This window comes from Ceratotherium simum, chromosome 30, assembly GCF_057802395.1.
Source record: "Ceratotherium simum simum isolate JZ-2026a chromosome 30, ASM5780239v1, whole genome shotgun sequence".
NCBI classification, from domain to species: Eukaryota; Metazoa; Chordata; class Mammalia; order Perissodactyla; family Rhinocerotidae; genus Ceratotherium; species Ceratotherium simum.
Window position 1 is genome coordinate 13,945,807 of NC_141929.1, and position 24,602 is coordinate 13,970,408.

Here is a 24,602-nt window from a genome sequence, read left to right on the forward strand (position 1 = left end):
GCTGCCACAGCATAGCCCCTGACGAGTGGTATTAGTCTGTGCCTGGGAACCAAACCCTGGCCACCAAAGCGGAGCGTGCCGAACCTAACTGCTAGGCCACTGGGGCTGGCCCCAGAAATGTAATTCTTCCCCATCCTAATGCTTTTCCATCAAGAAAACAAAATAGTTGACTTAATTTTCTGAGAATAGCACTAATTCTAAAAGTGCTCTTTGATATCCTTATTTAATAATTTCTTGTTCTTTCCAGCTTGAAGCCATTACATAGTTTTGGTCTCAATTTGGGGCTATGTTAGAGAATTGATATTAAAATTGAAATGCCGGAAAAGTAAACCAGAAAGGAAAAAGTTTGAGAGAAGCTGTTTATTTCCTTTTGACCGCAGTGACTAACAGGGTTTGTCTTTGGAAGCTTAGAGGTCGGATAGAATTTCTGACACCCAAATAACAAATGTATATAGAATGCCAGTATGTGCCTAGTATTGTGGTAGGCCAAGCTGGGCTTACTCCCTTCAAGAAACTTCCTTAAATGTAAGTATGTAGACTGTTATCTTAAGAAGAAAAATTCTGCCAGAGACTGTGGAGGTTTTGTGATCAACCCAGAAGTTATTAGGATTCTAATATTTTCAGGAAGAATTTCAAAATAGATACAACTTGGAGCCAAATTTATGCTAGCAAAATTATTTGTGCCATTGCCTGCTCCGTGATGTCATGGTTGCACAAAATAAGAATTAGAACATAGATTTGAAGTTCTTCTTCAATTTTAGATTGACTAAGGTGTCCTGTGGCAGATATTTTTAGAATGGGGAGCAACTAAAGGGCTCACTGTGAGTCAGGTTCTCATTCAGAAACAGATATTGGATATTGACTTTAAAACTTTGAATTTTTCATTCTGAATTAATTATTCTTCTCTTCTGAAAATGCAAGTTTAAGCTGTCATCAATGGATTAAATCAATACTTTATATATATCACAAGAGTACAACTCTTGGTATCAGAGACAATTTAAATGATCTATTTGGAAGTAGATATTTTTCACAGATGTAAACTGTTGTGAATTGGTAATTATACTGTCAGAATTGTCAGAGGGCTTCAGAAGGGTATGGCTCTAATTTTTAAGGGAGAAAGGTTTGAAAAAATGTGTTTTTCTCTTTTCACCATAGTTCAAATTGAAAGTCTAGTGGCAGAGGATGGGATTAATAATTGGCTTTTCCTAAATCATAGCACAAGTTAACTGGTAGAATAGGAATTGGAATTAACAATTTCATAGTCTTACCCAGTCAGTTGCTTTCCTTGCTATGCAAAAAGAAAGCTAAATATGAAAAAAAATTTTGAATTTTGTCATAAATGGAAAGTGTAGCCTTAAGCCAATACACAGATGCAAGACACTTTTGTTGTGTCTGATCTATTTTGGTGGCAATTAATTGTGTAAGCTAGATCTACTTAATCTTAAATTCTAAAGCAAATGTGGGCCGGCCCTGTGGCTTGGTGGTTAAGTGCGCGCGCTGCAATGCTGGTGGCCCGGGTTCGGATCCCGGGTGCGCATCGAGGCACCACTTCTCCGTCCATCCTGAGGCCGAGTCCCACATACAGCAACTAGAAGGATGTGCAGCTGTGACATACAACTATCTACTGGGGCTTTGGGGGGAAAAAATTAAATAAATAAAATCTTTAAAAAAATAAAAATAAAAAAAATAAAGCAAATGTGATTAGTCATCTTTGGAAACGGAATCTGCCTTTTCATTTTTTCTGTTTTTGTTTTTCTGAGATTTTTAGAGAGGATACATAATTATACTAAATAAGCTATTGGTGAAACAGGGAAAAGGCTGAGGAAGTAACTTACATTGATAGGAATTTTTTTTGTTTGTTTTTAATTGAGGTACTACCACTTCCAAGGGGGCAGGGGAACAAAATAAAACCAGAAAAACTTAGGAATTTTTAGTGGTCCCAAAATGAACTAATAAGAGACTGTTTTAAACCAGGGACGTCAACTTCCTATTCTTATGTGCACTGTTTCTTTGTTCTGGAGGCAGCAGCAATTTTAGTAGCCAGTTGAATAAATTATTTTGGTAAATCATGGATGTTGAGATCATTTATTCAGTGTCAAGCCTTTTGGAAAGGAAGGATTAATACATTCACTTCTCGCTCTTTTCAAACTTCATTAACTTGCTCTTATGTCAAAATTATCTCATGTAATTTTATATTTTAAAATGTGTATTTGATAATTTTGAGTTAAAGTTTAAAAGTTAATATTCTGGCTAAAAGTTTTTTAGTAAGTTACTTAACTAGATAAAATATTCTAAGATATCTTAGAGTGAGTTATGTCCTAAATTTTTATTTTAAAATCTATCATGAATCACAAAAATTGGCTCATGTACATGCTTCTGGATTCTCTATGTTAATGGCATAACTATCCACCAACATTCATAATGTTGTAAGATTCTTAATCAGACAAATGACTCAGGGTAGGCATATATGTTTATACTGTACTATTTACAACTAAAGTGTGTATTTTAAATGTCTTAGAATGTTGCATTTCGTGGATTTTATTTAGTACATATTACAGAGAGGATAAGTCTCATGTAAATGCCTGAAGCTTTTCTTCGTATCTAGTGAGGTGAAAATAAGGAACATAGAGAATCTAGGTAGAAGGTTAAAAAAAAAATCCTTGGTATCAAAATCAAGAATTTTAGGGCCGGCCCCGTGGCTTAGCGGTTAAGTGCGTGCGCTCGGCTGCTGGCGGCCCGGGTTCGGATCCCGGGTGCGCACCGACGCACCGCTTCTCCGGCCATGCTGAGGCCGTGTCCCACATACAGCAACTAGAAGGATGTGCAGCTATGACGTACAACTATCTAGTGGGGCTTTGGGGGAAAAAAAATAAATAAATAAAATCTTTAAAAAAAAAAAAAAAATCAAGAATTTTAGACATCTTTGCCCTGAAGGAGGGGCAGGGAGGACAGACGGTGTCAGTGGGCAGGCAAGGCCCACCAACTGGTGTGGACACACCAGTCTGGCCCTCATAACCGCCCCCAGCTGGAGGCCACCTGCATGCCACCTCCCCTCCCCTTCGCTTAATTGGAATCCCCCATTAAGTGGAAATAATAAAGCCGCCCTGTCCCAGTGGTTATAGGGTTTAGTGAGCAGGCAGGTGAAGTCCTGATGCTGTGCTTGACACGTGGCAGGTATGCCATATGTGATGCCAGGTGTCCTGGCCATGCCCTTGATTCCTGGGACAAAGTCCACAGCCACCCCTAGCAAAGCAGTCAGTGCCTCAGGGAGGACGCCACTCCTCCATCTCTGCATGGCGAAGACTGCACCTTCCAGGGACCAGCACCAGTTCCTTAAAAGAATTTTATTTATCAGCTTCCAAGAGGGCATGACTGACAAGCGGAGAATTGATGCGCAGAATTAAAGCTATAAAATGAATTTGGCATTTAAAAAAAAAAAAATCAAGAGTTTTAGAAATAGAACAATCCAAAATTGACTTTCTACTGTCCGCCTCTCCCCAGTCTTTTTTTTTGAAACTGAAACAAAAATATGTTTTGCGTTATTAGATATCACCTCTTGCTTCTGACTGTAGTTATGCTCTACCTAATGCAGAGGGCCTTTCCCCAGTCAAGGTCTGTGATGTGGATTATTTAGTAAGATTTCACTTGGGAAAATGCTTGCATGCTTCCTATGGCTCACTTATGTTATTTGGTCTGTCCTCTTTCTGTGGTCCATGAGGCGTTTCATTTGTATCACGTCAGAATTTAAAATATTATCTTTGAAATAGCAAACTTTCCTCCAGAAATGGATTTTTATTTACTCTTTTTTTGATATAGACTAAAGATTCAGAGGTCTTAAATCAAAACCTTATATTTTAAACGTTAGATTTCCCAGTACCGTTCTGAAGAATAATTGTGATGATCAAAATTTTAAAGATACTGTTGTAAGGTCTGAGCATCTTTGAAAGAATTATGGTCGCGTAGCTGTGGACGTCTTTTGCACTGCTTTGTACTACCTGTTCACAGGTGGCTGTCAGGTGATTTAAAGTAACAAACCCAGACAAATGTATGACATTTAAACTGAATTGTCAAAGTCATTGATCTTGCTTATTAAAGTTGACCAGTTGGTGACAAGCAACATTTACTTTCACAAAATGAATCAACTTGAGTTTGATGTGATGAGAGAAGTGCATTGACTCAGGGGTGAGCTAGAAACATTTCCCACGTAAAATTTAAAAAAGCACTCTTAGATGACTAATAGCCTTGGTTTGTTTGCATATTTAAAGATATTTGCATCTGAACAGTTGAACTTAAATACAAAGGTTCTTTGGAGCCTTAAAACATATGAGTGAACAAAACCAAGACTATTTAATCCTCTGATGTTTACTTAGAAACAAAAACCTAAATGAAGTTCAAAATAGGTATCGCATCTGGATTTGTATATGGCTATTAGATTGAGAAATTAAGGTGAGGGGCAGCCAGAAATTCCACACACCTATTTATGCTAAGCAAACTTGGTGAAGTGATTTAAAGACTCTTCTTTCCATTAGGATAAGATTTTTCTACCATACCATAATTTCCTAAATTATTTTATTCCTTTAGTTCATCCTAATGTAATTGAACTATTTAACTGGAAGTTGTCTTCCTGTAGTTAAGAATCTATAAATCTACAAACTTATTCCTGAAGTTGAGGTTTCAAAAGAAAATCTCTTTCTATTTATTTTTTCCTTATTTTTGAGATGACTTACTTTGAGGTTGGGGCAGTACAAAATTAATGCTCTTCTAGAAGTATACTATAATAATATTATTATTCTTATGGTAGGTAATATTTATTGTATGCTTACAATGAGCACTGTGCTAGAAACTTTATATGTTTTGCCTTACTTATGCCTACATATGTAATAAATACTCTTATTATCCCCATTTATAGATAAGAAAACTTGGGCTTACCTTGTCCAAGGTCTCGTAGCTAGTACTTAGAAGAGCCCAAATTTGATCCCAGGTCTCCCTCTCCAAAGTCTATGCTGCATAGTCAGTCTTATAGACTATACAGTAATGAGTGCTTAGAAATACTTAGGAGTGTCCTTTGTTTCCATTATTGGAGGTGAACATTCTTACTAGAGAAATAATGCATTTTTAAACCATTTGACATACTTATGAAGTGTTTTAAAACAATAATTCTAAAAGGACTTGTATCTATTCTGCCTATCTCCTTTCACTTCTCCCAATCATTTCTGTAACAATATGTGTTTCCCCTTCCTCAGAAAGGTAGTTATCTGTTTTTATAGAATCTATTAGATTTGCAACCAATTAGAGTTGTTACTGCCCAACTGTGGGGCCTTCTGCCCGCCACAAGGCATGCCTATAGTCAAGAGGCAAGGTGGTAGGAGAAAAAGGACTTTGTTTTAGTTACAGCTTGCTAGCAAGTGGGAAGATGGCTGACTCATGTCGAAAAGAACCATCTTAAGGGGGCACGAAATCTTACAGCAGTTATATAGGCCATTGGGTTATTGGGGAGGGAGTTAGGAATGTTGACCTTCTGGTGTTACAGACTGGGAGTGCCACACCAGATCTTTCATTTTTCACTGATGATGGCTATCAGCATAGATTCTCTGTTCAGCGGTCATCACATTCCTAAGGAACTCAAAAAAACGAAGTTATCATCTTATCACAGCTGGGAGGTACATGCACAAGCAGGGGTCGTAAAATCTAGAGAGCAGTTAGATCTCCTGGAGGGTGCATATCCAGCTGGGTTAGTTTGTCAGAGGTCATTCAAAGTTACAACAGAGTTTTTCTTTTCTACAATATGGCTTCCCTTATGTCAACCTTGTCTTGAGCCAGTATCAGAGTCAAAGTGTCTTGCTTTTTATTCAGTTCCCTATCTATTCTAACTGAAGTGGGGAATTATGATTTATTCGAGTCATACAGTGATTATTGGCTCAGGAGTACCATCAAAAATATCCTCCTGATCTTTTGTTCTTTGCACTTTGGTTTCAAAATCAATTAATTTTATAATAGAAAGTTACCACTTTGAAAGGCGGAGATGTGATTTGGAGATTATGAATAATTGTTATAAAATATTGTATCTTTATAAACATTTACTTTAATTTATCAATGTTTCCCAAAGTAAATGTTTAATTTTTATCATTTCAGCATTTATAGTTTGGTATATTGGTAATTATTGATGTATAATTAGTAGTACCTTTTTCTACCAACTGTAGAATGATGTTATCTAAGCAAGAAACAGTGAAATTATTTATTGATTTACAGTCTTGTCTTTCTTGGGCAAAGATTTCCTGAAACAAACAACTATGTCATGTTTAACATAGATGGTCTACAGTCTAAAGTTATGTTGAGGGCCGGCCCCGTGGCTTAGCAGTTAAGTGCGCGCGCTCCACCGCTGGCGGCCCGGGTTCGGATCCTGGGCGTGCACCAACGCACCGCTTCTCCGGCCATGCTGAGGCCGCGTCCCACATACAGCAACTAGAGGGATGTGCAGCTATGACATACAACTATCTACTGGGGCTTTGGGAAAAAGAAAGAAAGAAATAAAATTATAAAGTTATGTTGACAGACTTGGTCTTAGTTATCAGTACTCTGTTATGGTCCTTCTTCAGCCCAGATTGGAGAATGGAACATTATCATCTGGGGACACAATCAATCCAGATATAGACCACTGTCTTAAAGAATCACGATTGTATATTCAGTTTCTGGTGGTAGTCATTTCATCCACTACGTATATGTCAAGTTTTCCTTTTCTTATTGTGGGATGATCATTTATTCGTTGGATCATCTGATCTGTCATTTAAGACTCTGGAGATCATGCATTTGAACACTGCACCTCAAACAGGAGAGAGATTATGGTCAGAGTTTGCAGTCCATTTCTAAGCCAGGAATCAAGAGTGCCCAAATTAAAATAAGCGAACATCTCATCCACAGTCCAAAGAGCCAGCAGAACTACGTGTGGGGCTATCAGCCAAATCACCTAGTTTCATGGTTTCTTTGATTGTCTAGCTCTCATTTCAATCTCTGAACCATACATAGCATATAAGATTTTCCCAACTTTCTATACCTCTTGTAAAGTATGTATGAAGAGGATCGAGGACAAAAGGAAGCTGTCCAGAATTCCCGTTGAGTGGTTAAGGTTTCAGATCTCACATTGAGGCCCACTTTTATTTTTATTTTGTTGTGGTAAAATACACATAACATAAAATTTAACGTTTTAAACCATTTTAAAGTGTCTAGTTCAGTCCTGAGGCCCATTTTCTCTTGAGAGAAGTTATCTAGTCTCCTTCTCCTAGGGGATGGAGGGGGAGCGATGGACCAGAATGGACCCTGAGTGGCATTAGGGACTATCCTGAAGGCAAGCATTCGTTTACAGAGTAACAAGTTCCTGGCCAGTTTGCTAGTAGTAACCAATAGGCTTTTGTGTCACAAATGTAGTACAAGTCATTAGGGGCTACCCAATAACCTGTTCTTGACCAAAATATCCCTATAGGATTGCTAAATTTTAATGTATAGTTTTATTGCCATTCAAAATTAATTAGATGCCAGGTAGGAGAATATAAAGTGGAGACATCATCAAAGTAGATGAACGGTTAGATCTGATAGGGAATTAGAAGATTATGTATATAGTAAAAGGCCTGTAAATATGAGACAGGCATTAAATACACACCATCTGTTTCCTGTGACATTTTGGTTACAAACTAGCTCCAGAAAATAGTCATTAAGTGTTGTTTCAGTGGAGACAGAAACCTCCTTTCCTAGGTGTGACATGATAGAAGGTTTTAGATTTGGGGTTTTAAAATGGGAGTATAGGAGAATAAAGGAAAAGGTAGAGTTTTCCCTTGAGTTTGTGTTTTGTATTGGGGTGCTGGTCATGTTTTTGATTTTTGAAGGATAACTTTAACACCTGTGTTTTCAAGTCTCTCAAAACAATGTACAGGGATGCTAGGTTTTCCAAATTCAGTTTTCACACAGATTTTAGTTTTCTTCTGTACTCAATAGCATTTATATGGAGCCTTAAGATTTTCATTTAGCCAATAATTGACTCTGTGACCTTGAGAAAATGACTTCTCCATTCTGGACTTAAGTAGGGGCAGAGTGGTACAGGGGTGTTTGGAGAAATGGGTTTGGACTACCTCAGTGGTGTTCAGTCTAGGTGCCTGAGACTGTCAGGAGGAGTAAGAAGAGGGTCCCAAAAGTTTGAAAATCTCTTGGATAGATTATCTGTAAGTTACCCTTTTAGTTCCTTGACATTCTGATGATTCTGTGAGCTTCAGGACATAATATCCTTTATAGGTCTTGATCAGGATTACTTCAGGAATTTCTGTAGGTCCTGATAGTTCTATTTGTCATTATCTTCAACTATATTCAGTTTTCCTTACATTTGTCTATTTTATATTTATCTTTCTTCATATCTACTGTTGGTCAATAGTGATTACTTTTGCCTCTTCACAATTTCTTGATGTGACTCCTTTTCAAGAAGAAACTATTTATATGATGACTGTTTACAGTTTCTCTGCCACTTTTCAAGTTCATTTAATGATACTGAAGTACCAGTACCCTTCTTCCCGCATTCCAACTTACCATTTCCCAGTACTCGACTGTGCTTGATCTCTTTCATCTAACCTAAGTTTTCCCCTTCTGCCAGTTTCTGCTTCAAAACTTGCACATCCTTCAGAATTATGCAGTGTAGTTGCTGTCTTAATTCAGATGGAAGGGTACTCCCTGAATCAAAGCTGTCCTCTTAAGAAGCACCAGTCGTTTGAACTGAGTTGTACAGAAAGGGTTCTGCACATTCTGGCAGCTCAGGTCTATTTGCTTCTGCTTAGGCCAGTTAAAGTAAACACTGTACTCACCACTGCCCAGTATGGAAGAAATGTGGTATTTTTAGATACTTGGGTCTGGTGGGGCATGAGAAATTCTATTTCATTTCAGGACTTTTTTTTGCATCCTATAATCTTATATCCATTTTTCGTTTTTATCTTTTCAGAATTATAGAATAGAAGTAACATAGTTGGATTGGAGGTACTGAGCTACAGTGACAGAATCATTCCAGATTTGCTGGGTATAAACATTGATAGTATTGTCAGATGTCTGGAAATTTTCTATTTTAGCCTAGTTTCATACTTTGCATTTGGCTATAGTAATTACTGCTTTGACAAATTTGTACCTATGTTCAGCTGTTCCAAATCATCTGAGATAGCAAATAAATAAAGAATATAAAGGATGCCATATCAAAATTGACATTCTGTTCCTTATTCACACAATGCCCTTCAGAGAATTTTGTTTTCACCTCTCATTCTAAAACTCGCACATAAAAGTTGACCCACTGGGAAAACTAGACCATAAAATGGTTACTGTACTTTTCTTAGGGTAGAACTACCAATCTAGGACTCTTTAAGAGGGCCAGATTGCTACTTGCCATGTCACAGAGGATGTAGAGATCCCATTATTTCCTCCCTACCACCACCCCCTTTGATATAAACAGTGGAAGAGAAAGAAATAGAAAAATATGGACTGGGAAGAGTATATCATTTGTCATTAAACTTCCTTGGTGCCCCAACCATGAAGATGTATTCCAAATATTTTCTAAGGTGTCTGTGTATGTCTTAAACTGGAATTATCTTTATTTTTTATTTTTTTGCACATCACAAAATTCAGAAAGTGCAAAAAAGTATAAATCTTTTTATGTGTCCTTTCAGAGATAATGTATACACATACAATCAAATATATATGTCATATGTTTTGAATTCTTATTCTTTGCCTGCAGAAGTATGGCCTACTAGAAAACAGTAATGTTGCTTTTGATGCTTAAATGATTAGATTATATACAGAGAATGAAAAGCTAATAGTATCTTATATTTGCAAGGCCATCTATAATTTTCAAAGGCCTTCTCTGTAACTCTTTTCATTCTACTCATAACAGCTTCGTGAGGTAGTAGGCAAAGCAGGATTTATGTCTGGTTTATAGATTGAAATTTGAAGCCTAAAGAAATACGTGACTTGATCAAGATTGTTATGTAATGAATATCCAGTGAAACTGAAATCATATTCAGAAGTATGGCCTTTTTGATGAATTTCCTACAAAGTAGTTTATGAATATTAGCCGCTTTAAACTGAATGGTAATGCTCTAGGTGCCAGTCTTGTAACATGGGCACCAAAATTGACTTTATTCAGGCAACTGGGCAATAAAAACAAGGCCTTTTATCCCTCTACGGCTGTGTGCCTGCCATGGCTGGGGGCCAAGTTGATAGACCTGTCCAAGATTCTTTTTCTTGAGGCTAATGTGGAATCTGGCCAAGCATTTGATAGAGTACCTGACTCTGTTTCCTTCCCCTATAAATTAGGTAAAATTGCACACCATCAGCACCAAACTGGGTTCTAGATTTTTAAGTTCTCTCCTAGGGAGAAAAAAGTGAGTGGTGGGAGGTAACTTTTCCCTTCCTGCTGATAATAGGCACTCAGGAGGATGATTTAGTCTCAAACTCGTTCATTCATGATGGAGAAATGAGGCAGAGTCCTTGCAAGGCCATAATTGGATTTTAAAACACTTGTCATTACAAAACAATCACTACATTTCTTGAATATTGGGCAGTCTCAAATGGGAAGTTGATGAAAAGGTTGACTGAGCTCTATATATGAAAAGAAATACCTCTCAACATTCTTTTGAGGATGACGTCTCTCCTACAGTTTATAGGTACCTCTATTTCTAATTCACAATAGTAAAATAGGTAAGAAAATGGGGAAAGTTCACAATATTTCTTATAGAAGAGAAAAGTGCATGTTTTTGTAATTTATATTTTTTAATAAACTTTAAGATTTGTAAAACCATGATCCAATGTGTATCCCTTTGCCATAATGTAATGTGGCAGTTTTTGTTCCATAACTAGATTACTATATCCTTATTTGTTATTTGTCATTTCCTGCTCTGGGACAGAAGATGATAAATTATATTAATTTTGAGTATTTCCATTTGATCAATTTAACTAGTTTTAGACTTTTCTTAAACAAAAATAAAATGTAAAATTTAACTTCTCAAAGTAAAGTTTGGGACATAGCATCTTCTTAATGGATGTGGATCATTCTGGCAGTGAGTCAAGAGTTGCTTTTTTTTTTTGGTCAGCCATTAAGTCCAGTAATTAGCCAGATTGCTGTGTTTTCATATTTTCAGAATAAGGGTATAACCTCATTGAAGATGAATGCATTAGTACTTGACAGAGCTAAAAATCCTGCCAGGATTTATATCAATGAGTAACTATGCTATCTGAACCAGAGCAGAACCATTTTGCTAATTCACAGTGTAACACACACATATTTATACACACACACACACACACACACACTCTTTTATTAGAATTAAAGGACATTGGGGATATTTTTCATTTTAAAGGTACGAGGCAAGTAAGTCTTGACCTCAGTGTAGCCTACACACTGCTCTGCATTTATGTGAGACTGTCCAAGAACCAGGGATAAATGGGCCCTAATTTGTTTGTGGGGGTTTCGCCTATCTATCTTTTATTCTTTTTAAAACTCAACATGTCCTATATAAGTAACTACAGTATTTACCAGCTGTTACTTCACCACCCACTAGAGAAACACGCTAGTAAAAAAAGTAAATAAAATCATCACTCTCTACAGTATGTTTAGCATAGCGTATTAATTTGGACTATGGGAAACCATTATGGGACCAGTGTTGGGATTTTATTAAAACCTTAAAGTTATCCCACCATATGTTACGAGATGCCAAATATATAAGCCTAACAATGGTCACCATAGGGTTCCTCACTTTCTCACTCAAGTCTGCCCTCTGCACAGAATGTGCCTTTCCAACTCCTCCCACACCCTAGTGTTCTGTCCTGCACAGCAGCCATCTCATCTGCCTCAACATACACACAGTATCACATCACCAAATCGTAACCTCCTTTTAAGGCTAACTCACATGTGCCCTCCTCCATTAGACTCTGTCTGATTTCCTTTCTGTCTTCCTACTCGTGGGGGTTGGCAGTACTTTTTTTGTTCTTTAAAATATCAGGCCCTTCTCCCCACCCCTGCAAACTCCACATTCAACTTTGTGTGATGGTTAGGTGTGGACTCATTTTTTATCTCCTCTACCGCACTAAACTACTTGAGAGCCAGGCATCTGTAATCTATATCGCATACCTTTTTTTTTTTTTTTAAATCTCCCACTGGATCTGTATAGTAAAGCCTTTTTTGAAAAAATGGATGAATGTTGAAGAATCATACGAAAGCATAACTCTTTAGTAAATCAGAGCATTGTTGAAGGGTATAAGGCCTATATTGATCACTGTCCTTTTGAAAAAATACTTAGTGGCTATCCCTGGGTACAAATAAGAAAAATTAATTCTGATTGAGCCAGACTAAGGCACTAAGAGGAACTTAGTTATGAATCTGACTGAGGGTTCAGATTCAATTTACACTTGCTCAGGGAAAGTTTATCAAGATTAAAGACTGGGTTTATCTAATCATTACCAACTACATTATATTCAGTTTGCTTTTTTGGTAGGTGGGAGGGGGGTGGTTTGGGCCAAGTTAATAAATGAATTGCTCATATGATTGGAAGTTTACTGGGTTCTTAATGAATAAAATCCCAGAAGAGGAATTTACTTACTACTGCAGCAGAATGTTTTTAATCAGGAGGCATCAGGTTGTTGCCCAGCCTTCAGATTTTTGCAAGGCCATAAAAGCACCGATACTATTGATATTTTTTTGTTTGTTTTCTCCCAGGTGATTAATAAACAGAATCTGTTGTCACTTAGTTTAGTACCCGGTGTGGTCTGATGTAACTTCAGCTTCAGTGATGTAACTGTAAAATGTTCCATATTTTAGACACAATCCAACTCCTAAGCATTTCTGTTTCAGAAACTGGGACAACTTGCAAGTTAGTTTTGTGAATCTTTTAATTTCTCCTGCCAGACTCATTAACTCAGCCTGTTCACCTTGGGGAAATCATAGTTCCAGACTTGTACTTTCTGTAAAAACCATCCTCTTAAGTGAATGTGATGGTTGATCTAATTGAGAATATTCAGACTCACACTTTTCAGTAGTTTATTCTGAAATACATTTGTTGTGACTTTGACCAGCAGAGAATGATTAAGATGAAGCAGTAGGAAACCATAATATGCAAATTACCTGCATTAAAAGACATTGAATTCAATAAATACTTCTGTTTTTATATTCCACATCTCAGATTTTATAGACTCATGAAACTGGAAAGAATAACCCTTTTAAACCAAGATTTCTTAATTTTTTCTTATCTTATGGATCTTTTTTTTTTTTTTTTTTGTGAGGGAGATCAGCCCTGAGCTAACATCCGTGCTAGTCCTCCTCTTTTTGCTGAGGAAGGCCGGCTCTGAGCTAACATCTATTGCCAATCCTCCTCCTTTCTTTTCTTCCCCAAAGCCCCAGTAGATAGTTGTATGTCATAGTTGCACATCCTTCTAGTTGCTGTATGTGGGACGCGGCCTGCGCATGGCCGGAGAAGCGGTGCATCGGGGCGCGCCCGGTCGCTGCGTGCACTTAACCGCTAAGCCACCAGGCCCTTTATGGATCTTTTTGAGAGTATAATGACAGCTGGCTGTGGATTCTCTTCTCAGGGAAATACACTTGCACACAAAAGTTTGTATTCAATTTCAAGATGATCTTGGACTCTTAAAGTCTGTTCACGGATCCTAGAAGAAGAAATCCCTATTCTAGTCCAAGGCCTGTTCTCAGTGGTCTAGAGAAGTTAAGTGACACACCGGAAGTCACACAGCTTCTATAGTTGAATCTTTCTGTTAGTCGATTGTTCTTTTTCCACCATTCTATCCCTTTCCTTAAAACCAAATCTGAATTGGTAGAACTTAGAGGAAAGGCTAGAGGTTTTAAGCCTCAGCTTTAGTTTGCCCAACTAGGAGATTAAAATACAGCAGTACCCAAAGCATCTAAATCATTGATTTAGAAGAGCTAAATGAACTAAGCAAAGTTTTTTTATAACTTGCTGTGGTGAGTCAAGAGCTAATCCAGATCCCTAGTTGATCTAATTACTTCATCAGTTTCTTATCTGGGCTGCCTACATCTAAATTCCTCATACAGCTGTCAAACAAATCTAGAGCACTAGTTCTATTTGTTCATTCTGTATACCCTTTTCTTGCACCTCCCAAAGTCCCCCATCCTTGTGCTCAACCTGACCTACCGAGCCTTTTTGGGAGGTATCGAGCTGAAAGCATCACAATAAGCATTAGTTGCCATTTATTATCATTATTTAAATCCCAGTTTTGTTGTCTCCTGGCAGTGTACCTTTGATCAGTTTCAGAGTACCATTACTCAGTTTCTCTGTATTTCAGTATTTTCATCTGAAATTATTTCATCAGCAAAAATTAACTCTAGAGAAAGCATAAAAAGAAATGCTATGGTTTAGCACTCAGCCATTTGATAAGGAACTAAAGACACAATACCATTTATCTTGCAGTGCATTATGTTGTAAGAAATAAATGTAACACTTAGCTCAGTTAGTTGTGACAACTTTCACTATTTCCTACACATTGTTTTTTTTTTTGTTTGTTTGGTTTTTTTTTTGGTGAGGGAGATCAGCCCTGAGCTAACATCCGTACTAATCCTCCTCTTTTTGCTGAGGAAGACCGGCTCTGAGCTAACATCTATTGCCGATCCTCCTCTTCCCCCCCTCCCCCAAAGCCCCAGTAGATAGTTGTATGTCATAGTTGCACAACCTTCTAGTTGCCGTATGTGGGAACGCAGCCTCAGCGTGGCCGGAGAAGCGGTGCGTCGGTGCACGCCCGGTTCCAAACCCGGGTCGCCAGCAGTGGAGCACGCGCACTTAACCGCTAAGCCACGGGGCCGGCCCATCTACACATTCTTTATTGGAGTCAGGCAGATGTCTCCAAGTACTCAGGGCTTATCTCCTTTACCTTGTTAATAGCATCATTCATTCAGCATTAACCAGTTCCTTCTCTGTTTTAGTCACTGCCGTGTTGGGTTGGGGGGATGTGTCATGTTCTCTTCTTTTTCTCTTTCCTCTATTCATAATAGTTTCTTTATTGTTACTAATGTGTGAAACTTTAGCCGTCTCTTCTACAAAATTTGATCATTAAATTAACAGAAAGCTATTTATGAGGCTTTTCATAAATTTTTCTTCTCCCAGTTTTCCATTGTTAAGAGGACAATTATTTTATTTCCAGTGAGTGAACACTTGATGTAAGAGGCTTCTTTTTGAAGTCCACTCTCCAGAGTGATAGAGTAGCTAATAATGTGGCAAAGCTCAGTTCCACAAGCTAGGAGCCAGCACTTTGCCTCTGATTTGAAGGGGTAGGGGTTGGGGTAGGACTCCTAAAGTGGTAAGAGGAAAGGTTTCAGCTGTTAATCTTCTAGCTTGATCATGTTCTTCTTATCATTTGAAAAAATTATTAAGCATACCCCCAGTAGATATATATTTATTCATAAAATATTATTGTGATATATACATTATAAAAACATTAAAATGTAAATTAAAGGATGAGCTTTTAAAAAAAGAGAAATTCTGTTATTTCCTTCCTGAGCCCCAGGGGATCATCTAGCTGGCATCCTCTTTGAAAATCATTCTTTCTAATCCTTCAGGCGTAGCTCAAGTTCCTACTCTTGATTAATTGCTTGATTTCACCATTTTATCTTTACAGCTGGATTGTAAACTACCTGAGATTAGAGGCATTGTCTTATCTTTCTTCTGTATCCCACAATGCCTAACACAATTTTGGGTACATCATAATTATTCAGTATTTACTTGTTGATTCATCTTGTGATCATTTCAGAGTATTATTTCACTGATTTTAACAATCAGAAAAACAGAAGGAAAAAAATCCTCGGCCTTATTCTACCTTAGAATTTTGAGTTTTATTTCCCGTACTATTCATCTTCTAAGATTAAAGATAATCAAGCCTGTCTGCATTTACAGTTTTGCAGAACTAGATATAGTATGTGTGATGAAGTGGTTTGATTGGGACATCACAAGAATGGTGCAGTCTGAGAACCAAACCTGTGTCAGCACCCTCGTCTGTTTTTGTTCCTTGAGATTTCTGTCCTTTAGTTCCTTATCAAATGGCTGAGTGCTAAACCATAGCATTTCTTTTTATACTTTCTCTATAGTTAATTTTTGCTGGCATTATTCATGTTCCCACTCTTTGGTAACTACTTTATATTTTGCAGGCCTCTATTCTGTTCCTCTGAACCATTACTATGTACTTTGATTCTAAAGACCCTTTTGAATTTCTGAAATTATTTGCAGTTACCCTTAGAAATTCTTCATTGCTATTCAGTTCTATGAATCTCAATGGCTTAACATCATAACCTCATTCTTATGGCATGCCTTTGTTGTCTTTCTGGGTAGAGAAACTAAATCTGGAAAGAAAAAACTTAAAACCAGCTTATAGTCAATTGCAAATCAAGACAACAAAAGAGATGAAAACCAAACACTGATTTCCAAATTTGTAGTTCGTTTGTCTCTCTGGGTTATGTCATTCCTTCATAAAAGATACAGTACTCTGTACTTACTAATATATATAATTCACTAAATTAGATCATAGCTGTTACCAATTGTGACTTAAAGGTTTTGGAATTTTTATCGTTTCATTTGCTTGATAGGTATATTAGTCATTTTTTTCTTCAAACACCCTTAAAATTTCAAGGGCTTATAATGACAAATATTTATTTTTCTTGCTCATGGCTATGCAAGTCAGTTGGGGTGATTCTGCTCAGGAGTACGGGTTGCTTTTAGGTCTGCTCCACATGTCTCTCCTCCTTGTACTAGCAGCTACCTGGACATGTTCTTTTCATGGAGAATGGCAAGAGTGTAAGAGTACAAGCCAAACCACCCAAGCACATTTAAAGCCTCTCCTCATATTATGTCTGCTAAAATCTCATTGGCCAAAGCAAGTCAGTTGTCTAGCCTAACATCAGTGGGGCTGGGTGTAATACTCTCTCCACAGCAGGAGGCTGTGCAAAGTTACAGGGCAAAGGATCTGGATATCAAATCCCATTAAAGAGGAATGAAAAACTGGGGCAAATAATTCAATCTAGCACTGTAGGGAAGCAAGCCATTAAAAAAATGATTAATTTGCTAATATAGATCTTGTGGACTGTAAACATGACTACACTTTTTTTCCATGGGTAGCTTTTATCTTATTTGACTGCTTTATTTTGAAGATTCTCCAATGCTCTGAATTTCTTTCAAGAATGCCCCTTTAATTCAAAGTTATTGTTTAGTAGAAATGAGTATGAGTAGGGATAATAGTGATTCTAATTGCTTTCTGTCCTTTGTTTGAGAAAGAACTAGAATTGCTAATTGATTGGAAAAAATTTAAGGAATAGATTAAAAGTGGATAAGGTAGAAAACTGCCTAAAAGCATTCTTGCTAACAAACTGTTAAGAGGTATAAATTAAGCACTTAGAATTGAGGTGGAGTGGAACAGAGTTAAGCTAAGTTAACTCAGTATGGAGGCTGATTTCCGAGACCCAGAAAGGCATTAAAATATCTATGCTTACTAAGACAACTAGGAGGAAAGTTCAAAAGTAGTGTATTATAATCTTACAATTACCTAGCAATCTAATTAAATTCAGTTTTAATATTTTATAAGTAAGTACGGAATGAGTTTATATTTAGTATTAATGCCTACTAAATCCTGCAGTGGAATTAATAGTTCCCTAAACACCTTTTTCTTCTTGAAGTAATGCTAGGTGTGGCTGCTTAATTTGTTAATATTGACTATTTTCTTTATTGCCTTATCTTTATCCTTGAGCAGAATCTTTTTATTTTGAAAATGGCACCATTTACAACCTAAATTGATAATTTTTCATAGAAGGCACATAGAATTCACTTCATTTGAACAGGTTGAAGTGCTATGGAAACTCAAAGGAAATAGTGCTTTATTATGATGTATATTATTACACTTATATCTACTTTAAAACTAAAGACATGTATTGCAAAGCTATGCAATATTAGGCATGACCTAGTCCACCTTTTTTCATCATGGAATCGAAAGTTCGTTTTATCTCTGGTACATGTACCTGGCTTTACAAAGCAAATGTGTTCATGGGAATATATATATAATTTCTGCTTTTTAAAAACTTTCTGTTTTTAAATATAGACTTGCAAGATTATAGACTCACAAAAAATTACAAACATAGCACATAGAGGTCCTGTGTACCCATCACCTAACTTCCCCTAATGGTGAGGCTCATGAGTCATGAGACTCATTTTTAAATCATTGACACACTTTCTTTGCCCTCTTTAATAAACCTGTTTTGTTTTGTTTTTTTTTTTAGATACTTAGCTTTCTTTAAAGAAAGAACACCTGTATTGTGCCTGATCCTCTTTAGCTTGTAGAATTATGAAATGTCATATAAGGATCCTTATAACACTCTTGCTTTATCTCTTTAGAACATTCTTCTCCATTTTCCCCATTTCCAGATTGTACCATTGATTGGGAAGGGATTATGTCATATCTACTTTTCTGGTATATTTCTCCCCAGTAATCTAAAAGATATATAAGCCACTTTGTACTCCTTATATTGAAGAAATATATGCAGTTGAATATTCAGATTTCTTGTTTTGAGTTTATTTTGGTGGTGTTTGAAAACTTGAGAGGTTTTTTTTTTAACATCATCTCTTTTTGTTTTTCCTTTTAGCCTGAAAATGAAATTTCTTCAGACTGCAATCATGTAAGTATGGATTTTCCATAATTCACCATATGTGCTTTATATATATGGTGACAGACTTTGGGATGCTTTTCCTGTTGTTCTGGGAAGCATTATGTTTTCTTAGATTCTCTTGACCTTAACAAGAGGATGATAAATCTTGTTTAAGGGCCACAGTAAAATCTACAAATACCCCTCCATTGTAGAAATTGGCAGCTTCTGCCAAAGGATATTTATGCACTTAAGCTTAAATTTTTCTTCAGTTACAGCTACCATATAAAAATAATTGTTTTTCTGCTTATCAAGCTTACAACTTTAGAATTCTGTATTTTAAAGTTATTTCATTTAGTTATCATACTGTCATCTATATGCCAAACACTGTGGTAGAAACTAGAGACACTGAGACAAATAAACACCTTGAAGATAGAGACGTGTATTAGAGTTAGCAGATAAGAACTCCAGGGATAAACTATGATTAATATGTTAAAGGTTTTATATAGAGAGATAGATAACTATAATACATTAAAAGTCATGTGTATATATCCATATTATATAAAGTCGAACATTAAAAGGAGACTGACATGAAATCAACTCTGTGCAAAAAGTGCTGGGTACTTTGATAGAAGTCTGTATGGTGACACAAAAGTGAATTTCGCCCCAGTGCCTTGATGTCAGGAAAGACTTATAGTGGAGATGATACTTGAGCTGGGTCTTAAAAAAGGAGTAGTTATATGTCTGACAGTACTGGAAGAAATCACTCGGTCACAATGTAGAAGGTAGTTTGGACTGGAGACTGCAATAACAGAGAAGCAGCTTGGCTGCTTAGGTTCACTACTTATTCTAAAGAGGATCTAGATAGACAGATTTAAAGTAAAAATAAAACCATAAGAGTACCAGAAGAAAACAGGAACAGAGGGAACGTTTTTCTAAATATGACACAACCTCAAAAAATATTAAAAAGAAAGAAGATTTATAAATGTGATTGCATTAAAAAACTCAAAAAACGATTTGAGATTTTTCCTTCAAAAAATTATGTAAATTATGAAAACGTATTTGCAATGCAGATGAAGATGACTACATTCTTTAATAAAAAGTGCTCTTAATAAACATAGACAACAACATGAATAGACTCTTCACAGGAAAAGAAAAAGATGTCTAGTAAACAACAACAAAGTTGATTCTCCCTCATAATTAAAAGCATGAAAATTAAAAGAAAATGAGTGCACTGTTTTTAATCCATCTGGTTAGCAAATATAAAAAACTTGATAAATACACAGTATTGATGGGAGTATGGAGATTTAAGTATTCTCTAGCTCACTGATCATCAAACTAATGCTCATTGGCCAAACCCAGAACACTGTCTGTTTTTATGCGTAAAGTTTTATTGAGACACAGCCATACTTACTCATTTACATATTGTCTGTGGCTGCTTTCCATGCTATAATGGCAAGGTTGAGTACAGTCATATGCAACATTAATGACGTTTCAATCAACAATGGACTGTATATGCGATGGAGGTCCCGTGAGATTAGTACCATATAGCCTAGGTGTGTAGTAGGCTGTACCATCTAGGTTTATGTAAATACACTCTATGATGTTCGCACAATGGTGAAATCACCTAACGACACCATTTCTCAGAACATATCCTCATCATTAAGTATGCATGACTGTAGTTGCAGCAGTGACTGTAGGTCCCTCAAAGCCTAAAATATTTATTTTCTGGTCCTTTGCAGAAGGAATTTGCCAAACTCTACTTTAGCTTACAAATAGGTATATAAATAAGAAAAACTTCTTTATTTTATATGCAGTCAACTTAAAATGCATATATGCTTTGGCCCAGCATTTCTACTTCTAGGAATTTATGTATAGTTATACTTAAAAGAATGGATAAAAATGTGTCTATAAAAGGATATTTGTTGTGGCATTATTTATAAAGCTAAAGATTAGGGGGAAAAAACCCCTCAAAATCCATCAATGGACTGAATCTGACAGAGGGGAAGCCCAGAAAGAAGCTGGTTTGTACCTTAGAACCCTCAAAGGACTGGAGAATAGGAAGGATATGACACTGCTGAAAATGGGGATAAATAGTATAAAGAAAACAGAATAGCTGTTGTTATAAGAAGAGAGGATTAGGACACGGACAGACACAGAGGGAAGACTGTGTGAACATGCAGGGAGAAGACGGCCATCTACAAGCTGAGGAGAGTGGCCTCAGAAGAAATCAATACTGCTGACACCTTGATCTCAGACTTCTAGCCTCCAGAACTGTGAGAAAATAAATTTCTCTTATTTAAGCCATTAAATCTGTGATATTTTGTTATGGCAGCCCTAGCAAACCAGTACACTTAGGTTGGGATGGAATGCATTATAATTTTTCCCATTAAAGTTAATGGAACAAATTTTTTTTTTTTTTTTTTTTAAAGATTTTATTTATTTTATTTTTTCCCCACAAAGCCCCAGTGGATAGTTGTGTGTCGTAGCTGCACATCCTTCTAGTTGCTGTATGTGGGACTCGGCCTCAGGATGAACGGAGAAGTGGTGCCTCGATGCGCACCTGGGATCCGAACCCGGGCCGCCAGCATAGCAGCGCGCGCACTTAACCACCAAGCCACAGGGCCGGCCCATTGGAACAAATTTTTTAACAGCTTTTCACTTAGCAAGGTGTTCAGAAAGGAATTAAAATTGTTAAGCAGGAGATAAGGTAGTTATGAACAATTTTTAGGCAATGAATTTGAAAATGTTGGTGCAGTGCACAAATTCCTGGAAACTTACTGAAACTAACACAAGAAGTAGAAAATCTGAATAACCTATATTTATTTTAAAAGTTGAATCTGTAAATAAAAATATTCCCATAAGGAAAACTCCAGGACCAGATGGATTTATTGGTTAATTTTTACAAACATTTAAGGAAGAAATAACACTGGTCTTTCAGAGAATAAAAAAGTGGAAACATTTTCCTGTTGATTATGAGGCCAACATAACCTTGATATCACCTGACAAGAATATAACAAGAAAGGAGGCATATAGACCAGTGTCACTCATGAGTCATAGATGAAAAAATGCTAAGCAAACTAGTAGCAAACTGAATCCAGTAAAATAGAAGGGAAATGTGTCGAGACCAAATTGAGTTTATTCTAAAATTATAAGGTTCATTTAACATTTGAAAAATTAATCACAGTAAAGGAGAAAAATCATGTGATCATCTCAACAGATACATTAAAAAGCATTTGATAAAATTCAATAGTTTTTTAAGCTTTTATTTATTTATTTATTTATTTTTTTTTTTTATGATTTTATTTATTTATTTTCCCCCCAAAGCCCCAGTAGATAGTCGTATGTCATAGCTGCATATCCTTCTAGTTGCTGTATGTGGGACACGGCCTCAGCATGGCCGGAGAAGTGATGCATCGGTGTGTGCCAGGGATCCGAACCCGGGCCGCCAGCAACAGAGCGCACGCACTTAGCCGCTAAGCCACGGGGCCGGCCCAAAAGCTTTTATTACAGGCAATTTTCTAACATTCATAATTAGACTGAATGTTGAAAGATACAAGATTATGGGCCGGCCCTGTGGCTTAGCGGTTGAGTGCTCGCGCTCCCATGCTGGCGGCCTGGGTTCCGATCCTGGGCGCGCACCGACGCACCACTTCTCCGGCCATGCTGAGGCCTCGTCCCACATACAACAACTAGAAGGATGTGCAACTATGACATACAACTATCTACTGGAGCTTTGGGGGGAAAAATAAATAAATAAATAAAATTATAAAAAAAAAAAAAGAAAAAAGAAAGATATAAGATTAGTATAGAAAAATCAGTTGTATTCCTATTTGATCAGCAATGAACAATCTGAAAATGAAATTAAGAAAATTATTTCATTTACAATAGAATTAAAAATAATCAAATACACTTCTTTTGTTAAATTTATTCCTAAGTAAGACTTGTACACCGAACTCGATAAGAACATTCTTGAACAAAATTAAAGAAGACTTAGATAAATGAAAAGACATCCTGTTTTCATTGATTGGAAAACTTAATATTGTTAAGATGACAGTACTCCCCAAATTGATCTAGATTCAGTTGCAATCCCTATCAAAATTTCTGCTGATGACTGCAGAAATTGACAAGCTAATAATTAAATTTATATGGAAATGCAAGGGACTCAGAATAGCCAAAACAATCTTGAAAAAAGAAGAAGCTGGAGGACTCACAGTTCCTGATTTCAGAACTGTGTACTACAAAGCTACAGTAAATCAAGACTGTGTGATGCTGGCATAAGGATAACCATATAAGTCAATGGAATAGAATTGAGAACCCCAAAATAAATACATTTGTCTATGGTGAATTGATTTTAAACAAGAGTGCCAAGACAATTCAGAGAGGGAAAGAATAGTCTTTTCAACAAGTGGTGCTGGGAAAACTGAATATCTATATGCCTAAGAATCAGTTTGGACCCCTACCTCGTACCATGTATAAAAATGGATCAAAGACCTAAATGTAAGAGCTAAACTATAAATCTCTTAGAAGAAAATATGAGTGTAAATCTTCATGACCTTAGATTAGGCAATGGTTTTTTAGATATGACACCTAAAGCACAAGCAGCCAAAGAAAAAAAGATAAATTGAATTTCATCAAAATTTAAAACTTTGTGCTTCAAAAGACACTATCAAGAAAGTTGAAAGACAACCCACAAAATGAAAGAAAATATTAGCAAATCATGTATCTTATAATGGTCTAGTATTGAGAACATATGAAAAAACTCTCACAACTCAACAGCAAAGAAAGAACTTTAGGGGCCAGCCTGGTGGCTCAGTGATTAAGTTTTTACATTCCACTTTGGCAGCCTGGGGTTCGCCAGTTCAGGTTCTGGGTGCGGACCTGCTCACCGCTCATCAAGCTGTGCTGAGGCAGTGTCCTGTACAGAAGAACTAGAAGCACCTACAACTAGGATATGCAACTATGTGTTGGAGACTTTGGGGAGAAAAAAGAAAAAAAAGAGGAAGATTGAGAACAGATGTTAGCTCAGGGCCAATCTCCCCCCCCCCCCCCCCAAAAAAAAGAACTTGAAAATGGATTTGAGTAGACATTTCTCCAAAGAAGATATACAAATGGGCAATAAGCACATGAAAAGATGTTCAACATCATTTGTCATTAAGAAAATGCAAATCAAAACCATGAGATACTACTTTACACCCACCAGGATGGCTGTAATCAAAAATATAGACAACAACAAATGTTGTCGAGGATATGGAGATATTGGAATCCTCATACGTTGCTGATGGAAATGTAAGATGGTGCAGCCACTGTGGAAGACAGTTTGGCAGTTCTTCAGAAAGTTAAACAGTTACAGTATGACCTATCAGTTCCATTCCTAGTTGTATATCTAAGAGAGTTGAAAACATGTTAACACAAAAATGTGTACACAAATATTCATAGTATTATTTATAATAACCAAAAAGTAGAAATAACCCAAGTATGCTCAAACTGATTAATGGGTAAACAAGACGTGATTTATCCATACAGTGGAATATTATTTGGCAATAAAAAGGAATGAAGTACTGATACATGCTACATCGTGGATGAACTTGAGAACTGGATACAAAAAGCCACATATTGTATGATTCTGTTTATATGAAATGTCTAGAATAGGCAAATCGACAAAGATAGAAAGATTAGTGGTTGCCAGGGGGCTGGGAGAGTGAAGAATGAGAAGTGACTGTTACTGGGTATGGAGTTTCTTTTTGGAATGATGAAAATGTCCTGGAATTATATAGTGGTGATGATTGCACAACCTTTGAATATACGAATAACCACTAAATTGTACATTAGAAGGGTGAATTTTATGGTATGTGAATTGTATCTCGGCAAAGTAGTATAATCAGCCCTCATGTAGTCACCACCCAGCTTCAGTTATTAGTTCCGATCAATCTTGTGCCATCTA

The 24,602-nt window shown here is 36.7% G+C and overlaps 1 protein-coding gene across 1 annotated transcript in view; it reads left to right on the top strand.

The window, feature by feature from the left end:
- The window catches only part of GLG1 (golgi glycoprotein 1), a 152,993-nt gene that overhangs the window by 60,090 nt on the left and 68,301 nt on the right, over positions 1–24,602 (top strand). The window contains exon 2 of the mRNA XM_014792685.2: positions 18,659–18,691. Coding sequence (XP_014648171.1) covers positions 18,659–18,691 — 33 coding nt within the window. The remainder of the gene's footprint in view (positions 1–18,658; positions 18,692–24,602) is intronic.